Raw genomic sequence first — 20763 nt, 5'->3', positions numbered from 1 at the left:
CTCAGTAATTTTCCAGTGATTTCAAGGTAGCTCTTTTTTTTTTTATTTCTCTCTTGTTTCTCTGTTCTGTGAATTCTTTGCCTTTGCTTTCTAAACCCCGATATATTTGATGAAGACAGCGTTAGCAGTTTTTGAGCTCATAACCCCTTCAAGGTGATTTTCTAGTAATTTTGTTAGCTCCGTACAAATGCTCCCACTTTACAGATCTGGCTTCTGTAGTCTTCTGGCTATGGCTCCAGAATCATTAATGCTGGGTCACCCAATGATTCAAATTTGATCTGAGTCAGGTGTGGGTGTGTGATCATATTTCTGCTGAACTATTTGGAAAAACAAGAGTTTATGGGGTTTTTTTTCCTTTGTTCTGGGAAGACTGGCAACACCTGTTTAGAATAAAACAACATTTTTATCTGGATTTATTTACTGTGATGTGGAGACTGCCTGTCCAGACAAAGTGTTACACTCAAAACCTTGTTCACGGTCAAAAAGGCAGCACATTTTTATATAGCAAACACTTTATTCTTAGCGTAACTGAATTTTTGGGAGTCTCATCATGATTAGTCCAGATGCAATTATTACAGAAAAATAAAGAATAATCAGTTAAAACTGTTATACCTTTAGTTCTTGGTTTATGTCCCTCTTCTTGGTGTTAAGTTCACCTGTTTTCTGCTCCTCTAGGTTCCAAGGTTGCTGATTTTAGTGTGGTAGTAGTAGGTATTGGAGCAAATTGTCAGCATCTGGAGTCCTTTCCTGGGAGAGGTATGAGGTTCATCATATTGATTTCTTTCTTTCTTTCTTTACTGTAGGATCCACCTGGGGTCATTTCAGTATGTTTGGTAAAACAACTTTATACCTATCTATTTTCTTCATTGGTCTGCAGTTCCACACTGCATCTGAGTTTTTGCTATATATAGTTGTTTTGTGGGTATTAGGTACTATTTCTTTATTCTCTTTGCTCTCTCTGAAGCCAGTTTTGTCCAGCTTCAGGTCTGCATTTCTTTGGTGGACCGTTGGTGATTTATTTATGACCATGGTCTCAGGTGCCAAGCCTGTGCCCCATTTCTCATCCTGTGCCTCATTTCTCATCCTGTGCCTCTACTCTTCCCTGCCACATTCTGTGTCTCCACTTCTCCAGTCCTCTGCTGTGGTACCAGGGTGTTGTATTCTCTACAAAGTTACTACGTTAGTTGTAAATATTCTGTATAGAATAGCTGCTTTTTACTGCTATCTGTGCAAAACTGTGGTTGTACCACACACAAACAAAAATAAAACAGGGGATATACATACCGGACCAGTTAGAGAAATTGTAGTCGCACCTAAACCAGTTAAACCAAAGCTACAAGCAGGTCAAGAAAAGTTAAGGCAAAACAAAAGTGACATGTCCCAAGGCCTTGAAAATTCACTATAAAGCTTATGGCCTATGAAAAATAATGGCACTATTGAATGACAGGGCTAAAGGTTAACTCAGCTATTTTTTCTGTACAAAATATAACTGCTGGAGTGAATATACTCCTGATCATAGCTTGGTGTTTTGTGATCAATGTGTTTGTTGTGTTTTTACCCCGGTACAAAATGAACTGCTGTATGAATTACTGAGCTGAACTACAACCTCAGTCGTACCTTCTGCCTTTAGTGAAAATACAGCATTTGTGCTATTTTTAATGCTGTTTTAATAAATCCTATTGCTGACTTCAGTTGATATCACTGCTCACTGGTCTTCTCAAAGAGAAAGATTGCACACATTGGTAGTAAGAGTGCCTTCATGAACAGATTCAGCTAAATCTGCCCAGGAAAGGGCTGGAGGCTGGGAATGAGTTTGGTACAGCTGTGAGATTGAAGGGCTTGTCTGCCTGCTGTGGAGGGCAGATGCTGAAGGTAAGGGCAGTCATTGGTACCTGTAGTACCAGAAATGAACTGTTGAAGAATGACTGTCAAAATCAGTTGGTTTAACCAGCAGATTATACCTTTAACAAATCAAAATTGATCAGCATCTCACTTGTAAGTAGAATCTCTCTGAAAAGAAATGAAAAATGTGGGATCTTCTGCACCTATTTTACCCAAGTTGACTTTTGGAGTAGACTGTTCTTGAAAATTCAGGCAGTGTCTTCCAGTCTTAGAACTGATCTCACTCCCACACTGAAAATGAACCCCTACACCTTATGAGGAAGTGCTTCCCAAGTCATTTTCCTCAAAGGTGAAGCAACATGCTAACAGAGTAGTCATTAAACACTGGGGTGTGAGAAGGAGGATATGGGGGATCTGCTGGTGGATGTGTTCAGGATTTGTGTGCCAGCAGAACAGTCTTTGGCCTTCAGTATTCCCACCTGTTTGAGTACAGCTTCTGCTGATCACACCACAGAACAGCAGTGTTCACCTTTTTCTGTTAAAACATACTCTGATTTTAGATTCCACATTCTGATTCCACTTTCTGCTTCCACCTTTCATACAGAAAAATACAGGCATCCTGCATGAGATTTTTCTCGTATGATTGGATTGATAAAGACTTCTGGTAGTCTCTGGGTTGTTGGGTTTTCTTTTTTTTTTTTTCTTTTTATTTTTGTAGACAATGAGGAAGAATGAGTCATTTCAGTTTCTCCACAGTGACTCTAAGTAGAGCCTACAGTGAGTAATTCAGATGTGACCACCTACACAGAACTCCCTCCCCATCATTGGGTAAGGGCAAAGAGAGCATTGAATTTGGGTTGTTCTCAACTCCAAAAAAAGGAAGGAGCTATTTCTTAACTCACAGCATTCCTCTTTTTTACATGTTAACTAAATATATTTGTAACTGAGAAGAGAGCAGAGATTTGTAGTCTGGTTTCCTAAGTCCCATTTCTCCATGTATGTGTATATATCTGTCTAGTTTGTCCACTGATAATTTTTCTATCATTTGAACAGTTTTAGCCATGTTTGACAGAGGAGTGAAAATAGTAACTTGTCACAAGTTTTGAATTTAAGTAAAAATAGAGATAGGAAGGGAGGGCACATTTACAGAAAAAGTGTGTTTGATTTTCAGCAGAAGGGAGCACCTAGATGAGAAGGATGTCATGAATATATGCAGATTGTTTTGGACAATGCTTCTCTCAGATTGGAGAAGTACATCATAGTCTCTCATTCTTCCATTTCCTTCTTCCCCTTTGCTTTCTCTGGGGTCTGCAAAAGGCTGTGTTCAGTTAAACAGTCTAGGCTTATAATTAAGGCTAAATACAAGCTACTGTGCCGCAAGATGTAGGATCTGGTAACGTTTGGTTCAGATTGCTATATCTCCATGGGAAGTAGGTATCTAAAACCACTCTACCCTCAACAGAATCAATACACTCCTCAAGTAATTCAGTAGTGCAAAGATAAGGGTCCACTCTGGGAAGGCTGAATAGTTGTCTAAACTCCACTGCCTGGGTTTCCCTTGGCTAAGTAGAAGCAAAGACGTCCGTGTTATCCACCAGCCAGAGGCAAACCATTCTGACCTCATTGATCCTACTCCTTTTTGAGTTACTTGGATTTTCACATACAGTGATTTCTGCTTGAGGAAGCAGAAGTGGCAGGAGGAAGCAGCTGTGGGTAATCTTAGATTAACCCTCATTTCAGATCAGTGAGAATTTATGAACAGAAGATCCTTAGACGAGCTTGCATAGTTTGTATTCCTCATTTCACTGCAAGGCAGAAAAATTTGAAAGACCTTTGTTTTCAACATGTACCCTAGAAGTTCTTCCTCATGTTGAGATGAAACTTCTTGTACTTTAGTTTATAGCTATTACTCCTCATCCTGTCACTCGACACTACCAAAATGAGTCTGGCGCCATCCTCTCTGCACCCACCTTGGAGATACTGATGAGATCCCTTCTCAGTTTTCACTTCTCATACAAGTGCTCTGGAAACATCTTGTGTTGTCTTAGGTGGAATTTCTGGAAATAAAGCCCCTCAATTATTGAATACCTGTCTGACTTGAGCCTTGAGATTTTGCTAGGGACCAGTTTCATGCAGGGGCTGAACTGTGAACAGGATGAAGGTGTTCCCAGTCTTTTTCTCTGAGCTGAATGTGGCAGAGCACATGGCTGCGTAGTGTCTGTGAAAGCTTAGCAAGGTGTTACAGTTTTGCTAGGTGATACAAGGCTCTCCACACTGGCTATATTTATACATCCTTTCCTCCTTCTTTTGATTTTTCCCAGGGTGGAACAAGAAATGTCATTGATTAATAAATGGCTGGTATTTTTAATTCCTGTGGGTGTTAGGTTTATTGGGGTGAGGGGGTTGTGTGGTATGTGTTTTAAAGAAAATCAGAAAGTTTAACAATATGTGTTACGTTCTAACTAAGGTGTTTCTTAAATAGAGACATAGGAAGGAAGCTGAAGAAAAACTGAGACAGTACATGAACTGTGAGAAGTACACGTATATTTGGTTAATCTAAACACAACTGTTTCTTAGTACATAACTAGAAATTGAGGCACTGCCAGAATACAAATGGTAAAAGAGAAGTTATATCTTTTTTATTCTGTTCTTATTTCTGTCCTAAGGTAAGTACTTCCTAATACAATTCTTGTTTCTCTTTCTTTCCTTGATTGAGTTAATAGATTTTTTCCTAAAAAATGAAAATAAAAATTACCAAGCAAATGAAAGAGTTGATGTTCTGTGTTTCCTTTTTTTTTTTTTTTAATTTTTATTTTTATTTCTCCTTGCTCTCCTGTTCCGGGTTAATTTTTGCACTTGACATGGGAATGTCTGAATTTGCCTCAAAATCCTGGTAGTTTTTACTTGTATGTCTTTCTCTGGTTTGATAAGTTTTTAAAGCAAGGGTGTCAGTGTTTATAAGGTAGATGTAAATATTGATTAACTGCAAGGGTGATTTTGAATTGTATGCAAGATTTCCATCATGGCTTTTTGTCTTTATTCAAAGTATTTGTGGAGACAGTTAGGTGTTGCCAGCTCTCTTTCTCCTGTGGGATGTAGTGGGAAATCTGTATTTCCTCTGATGTAGGAGATAGCAGCACCACCTTAAGGTGCCTTAATTCTCTGCTGTAGGACATCCTGAGCCCTGGAATCAGCATTTTCCACAGGCAGGGCTAGGAGACAGTGGATGTTCTTGTAGCACCAGGAGACTCTTGAAGTTGAACGTGAGTTCCCGTTTTGCCAGAGCAGTCATGCAACATTGGAGATTCCCTAGGCTGAGGCAGCTGCCTGGTCTGTCTGGGGGAGAAGGCTGCAGGTCAGGGCACGTTCTGGTTCATCACAGCCCAGGAGATCTCTTGCCAGACGTCTTGTCAATCAGCGATCTCCCTGATGGCGTTCTGTCTGTCCCTGTGCAGCACTGCTTCAGCCATCTGAAGCCTGAGGTGCTGGAATGTCTCCACCTCAGCCATATATTTTTGACCTAGAAATAGTTTTCTCAGGGCAGGCAAGATCTTCTTCACTTGCAGTTTAATCTGTAGCAGGTATTTGAAACTTATTTGTATCTGATACTTGAAAATATCTGATATTGAAAACAAAGGCTCTGGCTTCTTCTGAGCTATACCAGAGATGCCAAAAAGCATCGCAATAACCCAGTGTGTAGGAAGGCACAGACAAGAGCAGGTGGGAGCACAGTTGTAGCAGACAACCTTGTTTATGTTGGCAGTAAACAGGATTGTGTTTTGAACCTCTCTTCATCTTACAGTCTTGATTTCTCTTCAGTGCTTAGGGCCTCTGCTGGTGTTTGGAAACCCCTAAGCTTTGGAACTCAGACTCATTTGTGTGTACCATCTCTAGGAGGTCTGTCAGACCTTCCTCCCAAGGCCTAGGGCAGAGCCAGATGGACAGGGCTTTTCCATTGTATGTCACTTGGGGAAGGCAGGATGCCTGCTTTGCCTGCCACTCCCTTCCCAAACTCCTAATGCTGCAAGCAAAAGTGCTCGTGCTGGGGTGGATTTTCCAGTTTCTAATGGAAATGTTTGGATTGCAATCAGTCCAAAATGCTGGATTACTGGCCTGTTTTCAGAAGGTAGGAACTAACTTTGCACTCTGGATATGGGCTGAAATTAAATTGGTGGAGCAGAGTCAGAATGTCAGTTCCCTGCGGAAGTCTAACAACTTATTGATTTTTTTTTTTCTTTTCTCTTGTAGCTGAGCATCATCCCATACCAACTGGGAACTTGTTAGAAACTGAACTTCCCTTTTGTTCCTTTCACGAATACAGATAATTTTGTAGTTATCTTTCTTGTGCTGATCAAAGAGTATTGGTTCAGGGGTCTCATAGCTCCTGTCCTTCCTGGTTTTCACCTTCTGGATTGTTGACTCACGAGAGCGTGATACTGTGGGTTCCTTGCTGTTATTAATTACATGATGCATATTGGTTTGTCTTTGGGCGTTGGTCTTTATCCTTGGAATCTTGCAAATATTTTAAACAATTGGCCTATTGTTTAGCAAGTGCTCTACACACACTGTAGGCCTTTTGTGAATTTCAGTTAAAAAAAATAATAAAAGAATGACTAAAAGTGCTTGTGACACTGTAGTCCATTGTGTAACTATTGAGAGCAAAATTTGCATTCCTAGAAAAGCTTGTTCACAGTCAAAATATAGGACATTCTCTTTATGGCTCATGGGAAAAGATGTACTGTATATTCAGCTCAGGATGCTACTTGGAAGGATCAACTCTTAAAAAATGTCATTTTCCTCCCTTGGAACATTGAAGTCAGACAGAGACCCAGCTTTGCTTGGCAACAGAAGTGACTTTTTCATTCAGGCAAGTGGCATGGGGGGGGGTGTTATTTTAGGTCTGTCACATACATGCACCATGATTTGTTTGCTAAAATGGCTTCTGTTTTAGATGACGGTAAACTTCCACATTGATGGCCCTGGTAGTCTGGCAGTCTGTGCTTTTCTTTCCTTCAAAAGTATATTTGTTTATGGCTTTTAGTTCTTCCCCTCTGAGGTTGTCACAGGTCAAGCAGAGGTTAAACTCAGATGTTTAAATGTTTAGAAAAATTGTGAGTTCCAGTCAACTCACCTGAAACTAATAGCAGTCTGTCCTGCATGTGCCTAAAAAGATGGTACTGGGTGCTCAGAGGGGTAAGGCTGCATCTTAGGTATGCTGTAGGTAGTTTCCTGTGGCATTTGTTGTCTAGCTAGAATTAGTCTGTTTTGTCTTTTTATTTTGCTGTGAAGAATTAATATCCAGTTACTGCTCACTGGAGATACCACTCCTTTGTCTGTCAGTGAAATCTCTTTGGGAAAGGTGTTGCCTGTCATAATGGGTACACATGGTGCCAATTACTGTGGCCTTCCTGTCCTGGGAGGGATGGTGTTAAAATGCTAAAACTTAATTTACAGCAACAGAGTCTGTTCTGGCCCCCTGGCAGAGCGGAAGCCAGCGCAGAGTGCCCAGCTCCTGCTGCAAGGCCCTGGTTCCAGCAAGATGACAACTGAGCTTGCCTGGAGAGGGATATGTTCTGAGGACCCTTAAGAGTATTTATGTACACACAGATAAGGACTGTGGGGACCACTTAGCCTTAGCCCAGATCCACAGAGAGCTGCTGCAAATGGGAGAGTCTGATGTGGGCAACAGCTGGGTGTCCCAGGCCAGTTCAGCCAGTGCTGGCTAAGACAGAGTCATATTCATGGGGAACAAGTGCCTGTTTGTCTCCCTCCCATCTGCTCTGATGTGACCCAGGAGGTTTTTCAGTATTACCTTTCTTCTCTTGAAGAAACAGGAGTGTTGGAAGTATTGAGGAGGGAGTGTTGTCAGTCTGAGTTTGGGAAGTGAGCAGGGAGCACTCAATACCTCTGCAGCATTATACTTGTAAGAGAACTGCCCAAGTACTACAAGTGCTTCTATTCATGACCCTGCTGTAAATTCAAATCAATTGGACCCAGCTCTCTTGGCATCCGAAGCTTCCATATTAGATTGTATTTGCCACTCATCATCATTAATTTGCAGTTTTCACCTTGATTAATTTTTAGGAATTTACATAATGAGAAACTTTTAAAAAAACAGGAAGAGAGGAAATGGAAATTTGGCCTCGACAGTGTTTTTCTCATTTATGACCTCTGTGTCTGAAACTGTATTACTCAGTGGTGCATTTTGTCACCTGTTTTCTGTGTCAGTTCAGTGACTATTGAAACAAAATATTCTGTTTGATACAGAAGAAATGGTGTGAGCAGCTCGTGCCAATTAGTGTCTGAGTAATTGGCACATCTTTGTGAGCAATGAGGCAGATGCTTGTTTGCTTGTTGTGCTGACAAGGAAAGAATATTCATAAAGAAGGTGCTGGAAAGGTGGCTTTATCATCACTGACTATTGATTTTGGTTGTGTTACTTATAGGAGTGAGCCAAGTTGATATTTTAAGATATTGGTATAAAAAATAGGTGTCCTCAAGCCCTATGCACGTACTGCCACTCAAAGTGGGCATATTTTCCAGAGGTGTGTTCTGCTTCTGTCCATTAATTTTTTTGTAGAGTTCCGGGTGTTAAATTCATATGCATATTCCTGCTCCTGGAATTAGAAGGTGAACTTTAGGGATCAGAACTTCATATTTTCTTCTTCCTTTTTATGGTCTCTGTTTAGTGGGGTTTTTTATTTTTTGTTTTGGTTTGGTTTTTCTTGTTTATTTTGTTTTGGTTTTTTGTTTGCTTTTTTTTTTTTAGACAGTATTCTATTTTGAAGCAAGACAAAAGTCTCTTTTTGACTTTTCAGTCTGAGCAAGTGTCCTAGAATGACAGAGTGGTTTGGGTTGAAAGGGGCCTTAAAGATCCTCTAGTTACAACCCCCCTGCCATGAGCAGAGACACCTTCCACTAGACTAGGTTGCTCAAAGCCCTATCCAACCTGGCCTTGCACACTTTCAGGAATGAGACATCCACAACTTCTCTGGGGAACGTGTGCCAGTGTCTCACCTCCCTCATCGTATCCAGCCCCTTTTTGCATAGGATTTACTTGTCTTTGGGAAGGTGTATATAATTTACCTTCTTGCTGATCAGAAGTATAGTAGAATGACTGTATGTATACTTTGTTTTTGCTGAACAGAATGAGACACACTTCTGAGAGCTTGCTCAGAAATGACCGTTCTCAGTAATTACTGAGATGGTTTAGCCAGATCCCACCTCATATTAATTTTGTGACTTTTGTCTAAGATTTTGCCAGAAGTTGTTGGTTGGTTTTAAGTGATACATGAAATTGGTTGTTGTGACTTTTTTCTTGAGTCACATTCTCTTAAGAGAAGAGGTGTTATGGAGGGGTCATCCTTAGGCCTCATGTTCGCAGAAAGCTTTTCTTAGAGATCTAGTAGGAGTTTTTCTGTCGTTTGGAGTGTGGAGACAGCAAAGGAAAATGTCCTGTGTTTGGAGTGTGAAGAATGTTGTACTAAGTTCCTGACAACAGGGGTGAGGATACAGGTAGGAGAGCTCAGTCCTGCAGAAATGGTGTGTTTGTCTGCATCGGGTTAAAGCTTCAGGGTTTCATGGTTCGATTCTGGCAGTTGCTTTGCATCTTTGTGCTCATCTTCTACCTGACTTAGTTTCACTGTCATGCTCAGATCAGGTCAAATCACCCTCTTCAGAAGCTTGTACTTGGGCTTTCTACTTCCAGGGAAAACTGGTGCTTCTCTATGCTAGTAAAGAATGAAGTTCGTAGTCAAATCCTAGTGTAACAGTTGCCAAAACAAATGGCAACTAAGAGTTTTGTTTCTTTTCCTGGACTTTCTTATGCATCACATTTTTTACATTGCAGATAGATTGCCTTGTATCATTAATGGGAAATGCCATTTGATGCTATTTTTTGAAGTGGCTTAAGACTTTATCACCAGTTTCACTCAAAATATTTCCCCTGCATGTTCATAGTTTAACAGGTCAAGTTTGTGCATCACAGGCACTTCTGTTTGCAGCTTCTTTCCGTCTTTGTTGACAGTTTAAGCTCAGCAGGCTGGCATACCTTCAATTCTGCTACGGGTGCAGTAATACCTTTCAATTGCCTGAACAGGAACCACCGGAGGGCATCTGTCTGAGTCTGAATTATGTTTGAAAACCATCTGGCATATTGTGGGATGGTCCTAATAATAACAATGAACACTTTATCAGAAGTTGAGTCACTGTGCTCGGTTTCCAGTGTAATACTCTTAGTAGTTGCATGTATGCATTCCATATAGCCAAAGGGTTACTACTGCGTGCAGATTATAAGACCGTTGTGCTGACAGCTCTCATTTGTACTCATTTGTCATTCAAAATCTGGCCATAAAGAAAAACATTTAAATAATAAAATAATTACCAAGATGAAAGACACAGACCAGTGTTAGTTGCATCCTGGACCTGTTTCCTGCCTCTCCATGGGGGAGAATGAGGAGAGGTGTAAATAGGGATGGCAGTCACAGGAGTAAGGTGCTTTCCCTGAAGATGCTTTTCACCTGTTGCAGGGGTCTCTTTTGGTACTTAACACAGACATCCATCAACAAGGACAATGAAGAGCTGCCTGGGCCCGAAGCATGGGGAAGAGAAAAGCTCCAGGAGTTCCTTGGTCTTCCCTGGTTCCTCACAGGAACTCACTCATTTTCTTGTAGGCAGAGCTCAAAGTATTTTACGAATCTGAGTATATGTTGTTTCCCAGAACCTTCGTGAGGTTCAGAGACAATATCGTAATTTTGCATGTTTAAGTGGTATTGAAGCTAGCAGTGACTGGCACAGCTCTAGTAATTTTTACCTGTGGCTGAGATATGTCCAAACTTACCTGTGTTCTCAGATGTTTGTCAGGTGCCCCCCAACCCGACACTTACATGTGCCCATCGTGCCCTGGCCATCCCTCAGGTCTGCTCTCTGTTGCCTTACTGGTGGAATGCAGCTGTTGGGGGTTTGTCCCTGTGAGAACAGAATGTCCTCAGTGGGGTCCTCAGCACATTAAACTGATGCCAGACATACCTGTCAGGCTGCCAAAAGTGCTGCACGAGACAGCTTTAACTTTACATTGGCAAAAGCTGGGGTAACGTGCAGAAGCCGTGACAGAAGCACAAGTAAATGATTTGCCTGAGATGATGCAGAAGGGCTGGTGGCAAAGCATGGAGGGAGCTCTGGTGTCCTCACTCTCAGTTTGTATGCCAGGATGCTCTCCTGCTCTCCCCCACCCAAAATCATATGAAACTGTGTGGTTTGAGGATCTTTGCTGTTGTATTGGCAGCAAAGGGGAGCTAAGATTGATTAAACCACTGAAACTAATAAACTTCTTATGTGCATGCAGGGACATCAGATTAATTAGTTTGCTAAGCAGTGGAGCTGGAGCTGTGCAGCTGCCTGGCAATGATAAGAAGAGGGAGCTGCAAACCAATGGCCTTTCTGCTGTCTGCTCCTTTCCTCCATCTCAGCTCCCTGGAAATGGCAGATGAGGAGAGCAGAGGTAGCGAGCCAGACATGCAACCTATGCATACTGTGCTGAGCTGCATAATCCAGGGGTATTGTTCAATGTGTCTGCAGGCATGGCTTCCCAAAAGCTCCCACTGCTGTCACTGGAGGGAGGCTTCACTGGTGGTTTCTGCAGGAGCACAGGGACATTGGTGCAGGGAGCTTTTGAAAATCCACTTCTAAAATGCAAATGCTTTCCTTCTTCAACAGCCACTTGAAGCCAAGCGTGATCAACAAACACAAAACACTTTCACAGCTCAGACATGCTGTGGATTATAGTTCTCCCCCACTCTTCCCTTTTCTTTTTCTTTTCCCCCCTGCATAATGCTGTTTGCCCCTTAGTTTGGCAAAGTGAAATTAATTAACAATTTCATTAAAATCTTTGGTCTACAATGATTAGGTAATCGCTTCTTGTGCATTAAGTAGTCACTGGGAATGAACACAGGCAGACAAGTTGTGTCAGCAGAAAACCTGGTGAAATTTTGATCCTTTTGTTAGCACTCTCCCTCCTATTCAAAGCAGGTTAGACAGACAGCTCCTGGGATTTGTTTCGGTCTATCTTGTCCTCCTAGCTTTGGGACAGAGAGACTAGCATGCTCCACTAAACTGTCTAGTCTTTCCAGCTCCCTTTTCTGTCTCTAAAGGACGCTAAATTTTTGATGCAAATGCTTCTGCCAATAGGTTACTGTGATTTTGCAGTGGTTGCTTGGTTGAGTAAGCTGTTCTGCATGGGATGCTACTGGTGTGCCCTGGCTTAAGTACTTAGACTTGTGCTAAAGGATTTGTAAACTCAGCAGAGCTGCTGACCTTTAAAATGCATTTAAATACACAAAAGTGTGGGCCCTGAAAAGGAAGGGAACTAGAAGGCAATGGCTTCTGGAGGCTTACCCTGAGCCTCTGGCTCCCCCGGCTGGAGCTGGTGCAGGAGAAGGCACAGTGGGGTCCCAGGGACAGGAGTCAGGCTTGTCACCCAACGATAAAGGCATCTACAGTATCTGCTTGCTCTTCATTGATAACTTTAAGTACCTTTGAGTACCTTAAAGTACACTCTAAGTACCATCTCCTTATAGGTTGCTGTATGGTAAATGAGTGCTGCTCTGTGGAATTATTAAATGAAGTGTTTCTTTTTTTTTTTTAACATGCTTTTAAAAGTCAAGCTAATTAAGCAGGTGCAAACACGAGGGTGAACACTTGGAAAACGAAGACTGACCATGCAGAAACCAGGCTGAAAGAACTTTCAAGGGAACACATAAAGGGTCTGAGCTCATTTAAGTAAAGTAATGTAAAAATGTGGTTTAGTGCTAAGCCTAATTTAGCATGCCTGCAGGCTGCTGTGCGCAAAGTGTTCTCAGCCTTCCTCATCATCTCCAGATACAGATTCCTTCCCTCTCTGTGTGCTGCATCTGATGATTTATATAGCCATGTAATGAATCCAATCAGCCTTGTTACCCAACAGAAGACTCTCTTCATGTTTATTAATAGTTTACTGCCCTGTCAGATCAGCAGATTGAACCATGCATCCCGTGATGCCCGTCCAGCACAATGGAGATGGCTGCAGTGTGCAGTCTGGGTTGAGAGGAGAGTGTGAGCAGCCCATCAGCTGCAGCAACTTTATATCAATTTTGTTGTAATGTGAAACTGTACACAAATAGAGTGCTTAAATGAGGCCTTCTCATTCACAAGAATGGGAGGTTTTGCAGTTTCAGTTCTTGCTGTTTTAGTGTAAGATAATTTTCTGCCTCAACAGAGACTGTAGGGTGGCTGTGGCATGAGTTGTATGCACAAGTGCCACTGCCCATCTTTATGTGAGTTTACCTGGCAACACCACGGGAGTTGAGCATGTTGGAAAGCTGAGTGTTTGGCTGTTGAACTTTGTACAGCAAGTACATTCAGCGGAATTGTGCTAATCGATTGGCACACCAGTGTCATTTATTTTAAATAACTTTTTACTGTTCCTAAAGGTTCCATTTTGAAGTTTCTACTTCACAGGGTGAAAGTGGTGCCAGTACTCTTTAATTCTTGAACAGACAGGACTAACTCCCAGCAAGAGCCCAATTTTTCTGTAGTCCTTTTTGTTTTTAATACTCCCTGTGCAATACTTTGCCAAACTCCAAAGAATAGAAATAAAAATGGAACATTTTGGCCTTTTGGTGGCTGTTTATCAGCAGCAAAACAATTTTCAGACAATTACCAAATCTCTAGGCCCTTTGGAAGCTCAGATACAGCTATTTCTAGGTTGTCACATGTCTAATTAATATAGGTAGTAATGGTAATACTCCTGCTGATATTCTTCTTCAGCCAAGGCTAGGCTTCCAAGTCTGATGGCTGATCCTTAGGAGTGTCTCTACACCCAGCTAAAACCTTTCTGGGGTTGGTAGCACTGTGGGAATTAATTGGCACAGGTAGCATTTATCTCTGTACAGTGACTTCAGGGAGTAACGTTGTGCCACATAGGATCTTTCTTTACAGTCATATGGAGTTTTAAAAGCCTTTGTTTTGAATGCTAATTTTAGGCAATTAGGGTTCTAGGAGAGGTTGCAGCATAAAAACACTGTAAAATATAAACTTATTTTAATTGTTTACAGCTATATTAGGAAAACAGTGTAGAAAAGGAACATTTTCGTTTTGCTTTGTTATTTAGCGAATCACATTTTATATCACCAGAGACATATGCTGGGAGAGCCTCTTTAATTCTCCTCAGCTTTGTACGTATCCTTGAAGAAGAAGAGTTGTGTGCGATGCAAAGAGTTTTAATTCTGAATTTCTTCCACCACTGTACAGCTGCGGTTGGAGCTGTGCTGGCGTGCGTTCAGGAGTCTGTCTGTTTTCATCCCCTTGCAGCGCACTAATATCTCCCATCTGAAGGGCTGAAACAGAGGCCCTTCGTTTCTGTAATTTAGGATTTGATCCAGTGCTAAGGAAACTTCTCCATCCAACAGTCCAGGAGCCAGTCTGACAGTCGCTCTCTCACCACCTGAGCTGAGACCAAAGCCCCTTTGCAGCTACACACCCCACACTCACAGACACACCAAGTTTCCGTGCTGTCTCGACCCCAGGTTTCCCATAGCAGAGTCTTAGACATCCCAGTCCTTCAAATAATTTAATCATGGTACAATAACTAATTAGCAAAATATCAGTGTCTTCAAGGAGGGACCCCAGACAAAGGAACCCCTGGGCTTTTGTACCCTGAGAGTCTAAATGCAGGAAGGTCTGGGGGTCATTGGCTCCTGCTGTGTCTCTGAGTGTCCGGTCACCTGGCTGGGACACAAGTCCCAGAAGGTTGGCAGTTCTGGCCTCTTGGCACATATCTCAACCTGCAGCTCCACTGCAGCTGCTCCCCCAGCTTTGGGCACAGAGTGTGTTCCTCAGCACAAGCTGGTGGTTGTGTTAATGCTGGCTCAGTCTGAGCTGAGTTATTTAGTAATGAGTTGTGTATGCTTTGGTGATCCCTGGTAATGGCAAGTAGAACAGGTTCTCTTAAAGCACTGCTGAGGGCTGAATAGCTGAGAGTGGAAAGGGTAGGAATAGTGAAAAATGCCTGATATGACTGTAAGCGAGTGGCTTTACCTGTCAGCTTTTGAACTTCCTTGAGCACAGTTTTGATACACTCTGGTGTTTCTCTTTACAGTGCTTCCACGTCGCAGTCGGACCATTCCACTCACACCAAATCTGCTTCTGCTTTGTCGTCTGACTCCATCTCCACCTCAGCAGACAACTTCTCTCCAGATTTAAGGGTATGTTTTGTCTTAAAAAAGAAAAAAATACAAAAATGTGACCTCCTTCAGAGAACATCCTGCTTCTGTGAGTTTGCTATGGTAAAATGTCAGCTTTCAGTAATGCCAAAATATATTTAGCCAAATTACTGAAAGGACCTGAAGTCAAACAGGTGAATTGAAGTTTAATCTCTACCATATGATGTCTTTCTTTATAAAGTAGTTTAATCTTGAAGAAGCTGACTCTGCAATCCTCACTTGGAGATGAATTTTCAAAGCTGCTCCATTTTCTTTTAGGTGCTTTAAGTAAGGGAAATCTTCAACCTGTCAGTTGTATATACATTTTCTTCCTGTCATGTATGTGTGTATACACACACGCACACACATACACGAGGTGTTCTGTCTTGAAACCTTCTGCTTGTTTTTTAAACATTGAGTCCTTGGAAGTATCTTCTTTCAGAGAAAGATTGCAATCTCCAAGTTGATGAAAATCTTCTGTAACAATGAATTGCTCTGACATAAAAAGGTCCAAACGGGGCTCTTTTAAGTCTGCAATTAGATTAGTTAATTATAAATTCAGAGTTCTATTTCAGTGTCACAGAAGTTTTGAAAGCTATCTGTATGTTCGTCTATGAAGCTAAGGGGTTTGTTGATACATCTTAGCTTTAAAACAAATAAATCCCTGACTATAAAACTGTTGTTACTGGTGCATTCTAGTAACAACTTCAGCATTTCTCAGCTGTGGTTGAGAATCTTTGTAAAATGTAGACACAGTAAAATTGCATAAAAATCTCTGAGTACAAAACTAATTCCTTTGACAACCGTGCTGATTTTTCATCCCATGAGTGTTGTCTCAGTCATCCTTAATTAATAACAGAGAGTCCACCTGTTCATAAGTGACAAAAATATGTTTGTTTCTAAAGGCAGCTTATTAGTCAATTTTAAGCTAAGATTTAGAAATTAATCAGTAGTTTATGTGCATTCTATGATGGTTTTCATCTTTTGCCTATGAATACAAAAAAGTTACCTTCTGAACATGCCTGGGTATGGAAATTTGTAATATGTCTGAGGTCTTCCCCTGTGAAGTCAGGCTGCTCAGTCACTCAAACGTCTAGAAAACATCATTTTTAGGCTGAGACTAAGTGGCTTGTTGATATGAATAAGATTGCAAATTCTGCTACATCTCTAACTGTATAATATTATATATATAATATTTAAAAATTAAACTTACTTTCTTATTCAGTTTTTTACTGAAGTTTGCATATGTGGAATTCCTTTTTCAGTTTTGATGCGCAGCTCCTCAGTTTTTGTGACACTTGAGGACTACCTTTAGAAGTAGAGGACAAGCCAATATTTCCTTTATAGAACTGAGGTTGTCTTTCCCTTCTGGTGGTTAAGATGGCTCAGCATGTTTTCTTTGCAATCCTGTTGTGTTTTGTGACTCTTTCCTCCCTTTTGTCACCTTATCTGTGTGAACTGTAAGCTGTCTGGGCAGGGATTCCAGCTCTCCTCAGCTTGTCTGGTTTTCTATTCAACAGGCCCTCTGTACTCACTAGCAATCAGAAACAGTGTCCACCGAGGAATGTTCACTCAGCTGCATGAGAGACTTTTTTCAAGCAGAAGATGCCTATGTGTTCGTGGAGGCCATTAGGAGCTCAGAATTTCATGCTGTGCCACAGTTCCTGTAATATGCAGGAGTGATTTCTTCACAGCCTGCCTGCTTTTTTTGTTTCTAAGCAATCTAAAGTTCTGCCGTGGTTGGAACAAATGCTGCTCCCCTTTCATTTTAGAATAGTGTTTCAGGAGAGATGGTAAAGCAGAGGATTACTTATTTACAATAAAGTCACTGCAGGCTAAGTGTGAGCACCTGCTCCTGCTGGCAAAAGGCTCCTTGCTCTTCACCTGCGTCAACTCTGTGCAAACACAATTTGGCACATGCCTTCTGTGCTTCACCTAAAGCTTGTTCTTGCAGAGGTGGTGTGAGTGGCTGCAGTGCAGTTGTGAGTAGGTGTAAAGCTGGGTCATTCCTTTACACTCCAGTGGCTGCTTGTCAGTGGTAGGCCGACCTGGAGAAAGTGCCTTCTCATGCTCCTACTTGTATTAGAGTATAGGGAGAAAGGGACAGTTTCCATTGCTACAGGTTGACTTAATTCTCCTGGAGGAACTCATACTTTCATAATTTCACTCCTCATTCCAGCGAGTGTCCTATGCTGGGGAGCAGTTCCTGGGGATCAGATGCTCTCTTCTATACCTGTGCACAGCCTCTCATGTTGGTATTGCCAGTGCAGCTGCAGACCCACCATCTGAACTCAAATCATCACTGACAATAACAGTGTTACTGTTTGCTCCCTGGGCTTCCTCTTGCAGCCTGGTGCCAGCTCCCAAAGGGAACAGTCATTAGGAGTGGTGGTCAGCTAATGCTGATTTCTTTCAGGACAATGGATGTTCTTTCCCAGGGCTTGTCATTCTTTGTCTGGTTTTCTTTGAGTTGACATCTATGTCATGTGACAGTTCCACAAGTTTTGAAAGTCAGTTCTGTGAGAGATTTTTTTAAGGTCCGGTTGTTTTTGCTATTTTCTTTGAACTTTCTGAGATGTGGCCTTGCCTTGGATATTGCAGATGAGGCAGTACAATTAACTGATAGAGTGGCACGAGCATGTTCTCTGCTCTAGCTCTTTCCTTACACACCTGAGCAATTTGTGCAGCTTTCATTGGTGCAAGACAGCAGAACTCCCAAGTGTTAGCAGATACTGAGGTTTGAGCTAAGCATCCCACTGCTGTGGGACAAAAAGAGGTCCCACGTTGTTCCTGAAAGAATGTGAGAGAACAAGCCCTGAAGAGGGAACTGATGCATTTTGTGGCAACTCTGTGGTATGGGTGACAAGTGCCTGGGCTATGCCATGTTTTCAGGAAGTTGTTGCATCAATTTGCTTTAAGAGGCTGAAAATAAGCTGTTCAAGATTTTGATGTGGATATACCAGTTATGGGATTATGATCTTATTGTGTGTTTAAATTTTTCTGCTAGAGTGAATTGCTACATGGATTCATCATCACTCCTACCTCTATTTGGTCTCTGCCTCTGCGTGTGCATTGGCACAAATTTAGGAATTAAATTTCTGTGACGATGGAAAAACACTTTGTGATAGCTACAATTAGCACTCTCTTTTTCTGTGGGGAATTTTTAGAAGAATAGTAGGCGTCCATTGGAGGAGGGAACCAGGGGAAGGACCCACCTAATTTCTTGCAGTCTGTGCCTGCAGCTTTCTTTTGGAGTGCAATTAACACTCTGTGTGTGTGCACGCTTGTGTGTAATGAGGTAAATGAGACAACCACTGGGGATTCCTACTGAATGCATGTGCAGTATTTTTCCTAAATCTTTCTCCAAAGTATTTAATAATAACCTTTATGAAGGTTTGGGTTTTTTTTTTTTTTAATGTATATTGAGCATGTCAGTATCTGGAACTGAAATTAAATTGCCTTTCCAGTAGAAAGTTTACAGACTTTTCACTTCATAAACTAACTCTAAATAACTTTTGGCTGCTTCAGTTAGTTTCATAGGGGGGAAAAAAAGAAGGAAAAAACCCAACAAACCAAAACCCCAACAGAAAAACAACAAAGCACTCTTCGGTTCTCCTTCCACCCCCTTCCTGATCTCAAATCCGAAGCTGTTTAGAATTGATTTAAGGTATATATCTTGGAGGGATTTTTTAGCAAATACACTACCATATGTTTTAACATAAGTTATAGGTCAGGCAAAAAAAGAATTGAAGTAGTTGGAAGTGAAAATGGATTTGGAAATCCATAGATACTTTGTAATTTGAGTTGAGATGTTAAAAACACCTTAAAGCCAACTTTGCCAAAGGGATTGGAGTGTATAAATAGCTGTTACAGATCTGGGAAGTTGGTGGTTAATAAAATACAGTGAATTTCTTGCTCCTAAGTCCTGTAGGCATTATTTTCTCCTGTGCATATGAGGAGATGTATCTGTGCATTTTATGGTACTTAAGTCTTCTTGCTGATGCTCTAACTTTTTTAGGGATTTTCATTTTTAGGTAGCTGTTGCTTTATAGAACAATGCCTGAAGTTTACTATGTTCGAAGCTTTGGAGTAGCCCTTATAAAAGGGTTGGATCCTGTTCATTTGCAGTTGAGAAGCAGTGAGTATGGCCAGCAGAGCCTGCTGCCACTTCCCTTAAGAACAGTACCTTTGCCTGGTAATTTGTTAAGGCCTATTGTGTTTGCTTTTTGATTGTATGCAGCAAAAGCTTAAACCAAAGGATGGAAACTCATGTGTTGTTTTCTTTCTATTGCTGCTTGCACCTAGAATAGAAGGAAACTAGAGCAGATCCATATGTCACCTGCTTAAGTTGTGAAGCCTTCAGAAAAAGTGGTTCAAATCTTTGTTGTTAGCATTGCTGTTGTGACCACTAAACCATTCTCCCCTTTGAGGGCAACAATAAAATCCACAATTCCTATTACTCCTCTGAAGTCCAGACAAAATACAGTACAAGCATATTACCCATCCTTCATGACTGTTTGTTCCCTGTATAGTGATTTTCTTCATTAATATATAAGGAATTGGTGAATTTATGCATGAGATACAAGAATATTATTGTAGCATTCCCAGGATTTGAAGATTAGAAATGGAAGGAAACAGAGTGGCTTGTGTAACCTTAATTTGTTATCTATTACGTGTATGGTCAGAGACTGCAGACAAGCCCATGTGGTTTATTTTGTAAGATACATAACTGGTGCATGACAACAGGTATATGAGGGACTATTTCCTTCCAAGACAGTAAATGGATACTGTTACTGTCTCCTTAGGTTTCCTGGATTCAATGTGTTTGGGCAAGCCTGCATTCAAGCTAGCCAACCACAATTCCTTTGTGCTCACTGGAAGGACATAGATCATTTATGATCTGATCTGTCTCAGCTTTAAGGATATGCCCATGTTAGGTGAGAACATCATGGAACTGAGCTAGAGAAGTCCTTGGTGCAGATGCTGGGAACATACTTTGAGGGGCAGCAAGTGATTTCTGTGCATCCCAGCTTTAACTGGGCTCGAGTAAAGATGCAGTTTTACCTGTTTTGAGAACCTAATGTATTTCTCTTGTGACTATGGAGAGAGTGCAGAGCAATATCTCCATATGTAGACTTCTGAACTTGAGGTAAATCCTGTCCCTCAGGTGATATTGGGCAGGATAAATTGAAATGCCAGTCACTGACTTTGCCACCTTTGCCTTGCTTTATTCTAGCTTTAGTGCAAAGTAGCTTAGACTAGTCTTATGTAGAACACGTATATTGTTAGTAGAAAAACATATTGAAGAAAGATGTGATTCGCCCCCCTCCATCCTTTGCTGTAAATCACTAAAACTAGCCTCAGTGAGCTTTTCCATTACTATCTCCCTGCCAATGCAGGAAGTGTGTCAGGCTTTGGTTATGTGTAACACATGTTCAACAAGAGCTGGGTTTAGAGAGTGACATAACGGTTTAAACTCTAAGCACTCATTTAAGCAATGTTTTTTGGTTTTGATTTTAAGGGACTTTTCAGTCAGTGAGTGATGCTAGCTTGGAAACACTAAATCATGACAATACCTCTGCCTAAGCTCCTCCATGAAGACTTTTTGCCCTGCCAGTCGGCTCCATGATAATATATGGAGACAAATATTCCTGTTTCCCACTAGCCCTTGACTCTTTGCACGGGA

At 41.4% G+C, this 20763-nt stretch overlaps 1 protein-coding gene across 1 annotated transcript in view; it reads left to right on the top strand.

Annotated features, from left to right (window-relative positions):
- MTMR2 (myotubularin related protein 2) overlaps positions 1–20763 on the top strand; it is a 62243-nt gene that overhangs the window by 6591 nt on the left and 34889 nt on the right. The window contains exon 2 of the mRNA XM_033051083.1: positions 14975–15080. Coding sequence (XP_032906974.1) covers positions 14975–15080 — 106 coding nt within the window. The remainder of the gene's footprint in view (positions 1–14974; positions 15081–20763) is intronic.

Source organism: Catharus ustulatus, chromosome 2 (genome assembly GCF_009819885.2).
Source record: "Catharus ustulatus isolate bCatUst1 chromosome 2, bCatUst1.pri.v2, whole genome shotgun sequence".
Taxonomy (NCBI): domain Eukaryota; kingdom Metazoa; phylum Chordata; class Aves; order Passeriformes; family Turdidae; genus Catharus; species Catharus ustulatus.
The sequence above is the reverse complement of the archived record's forward strand: the minus strand, read 5'-3'. Positions and strand labels throughout refer to the sequence as shown.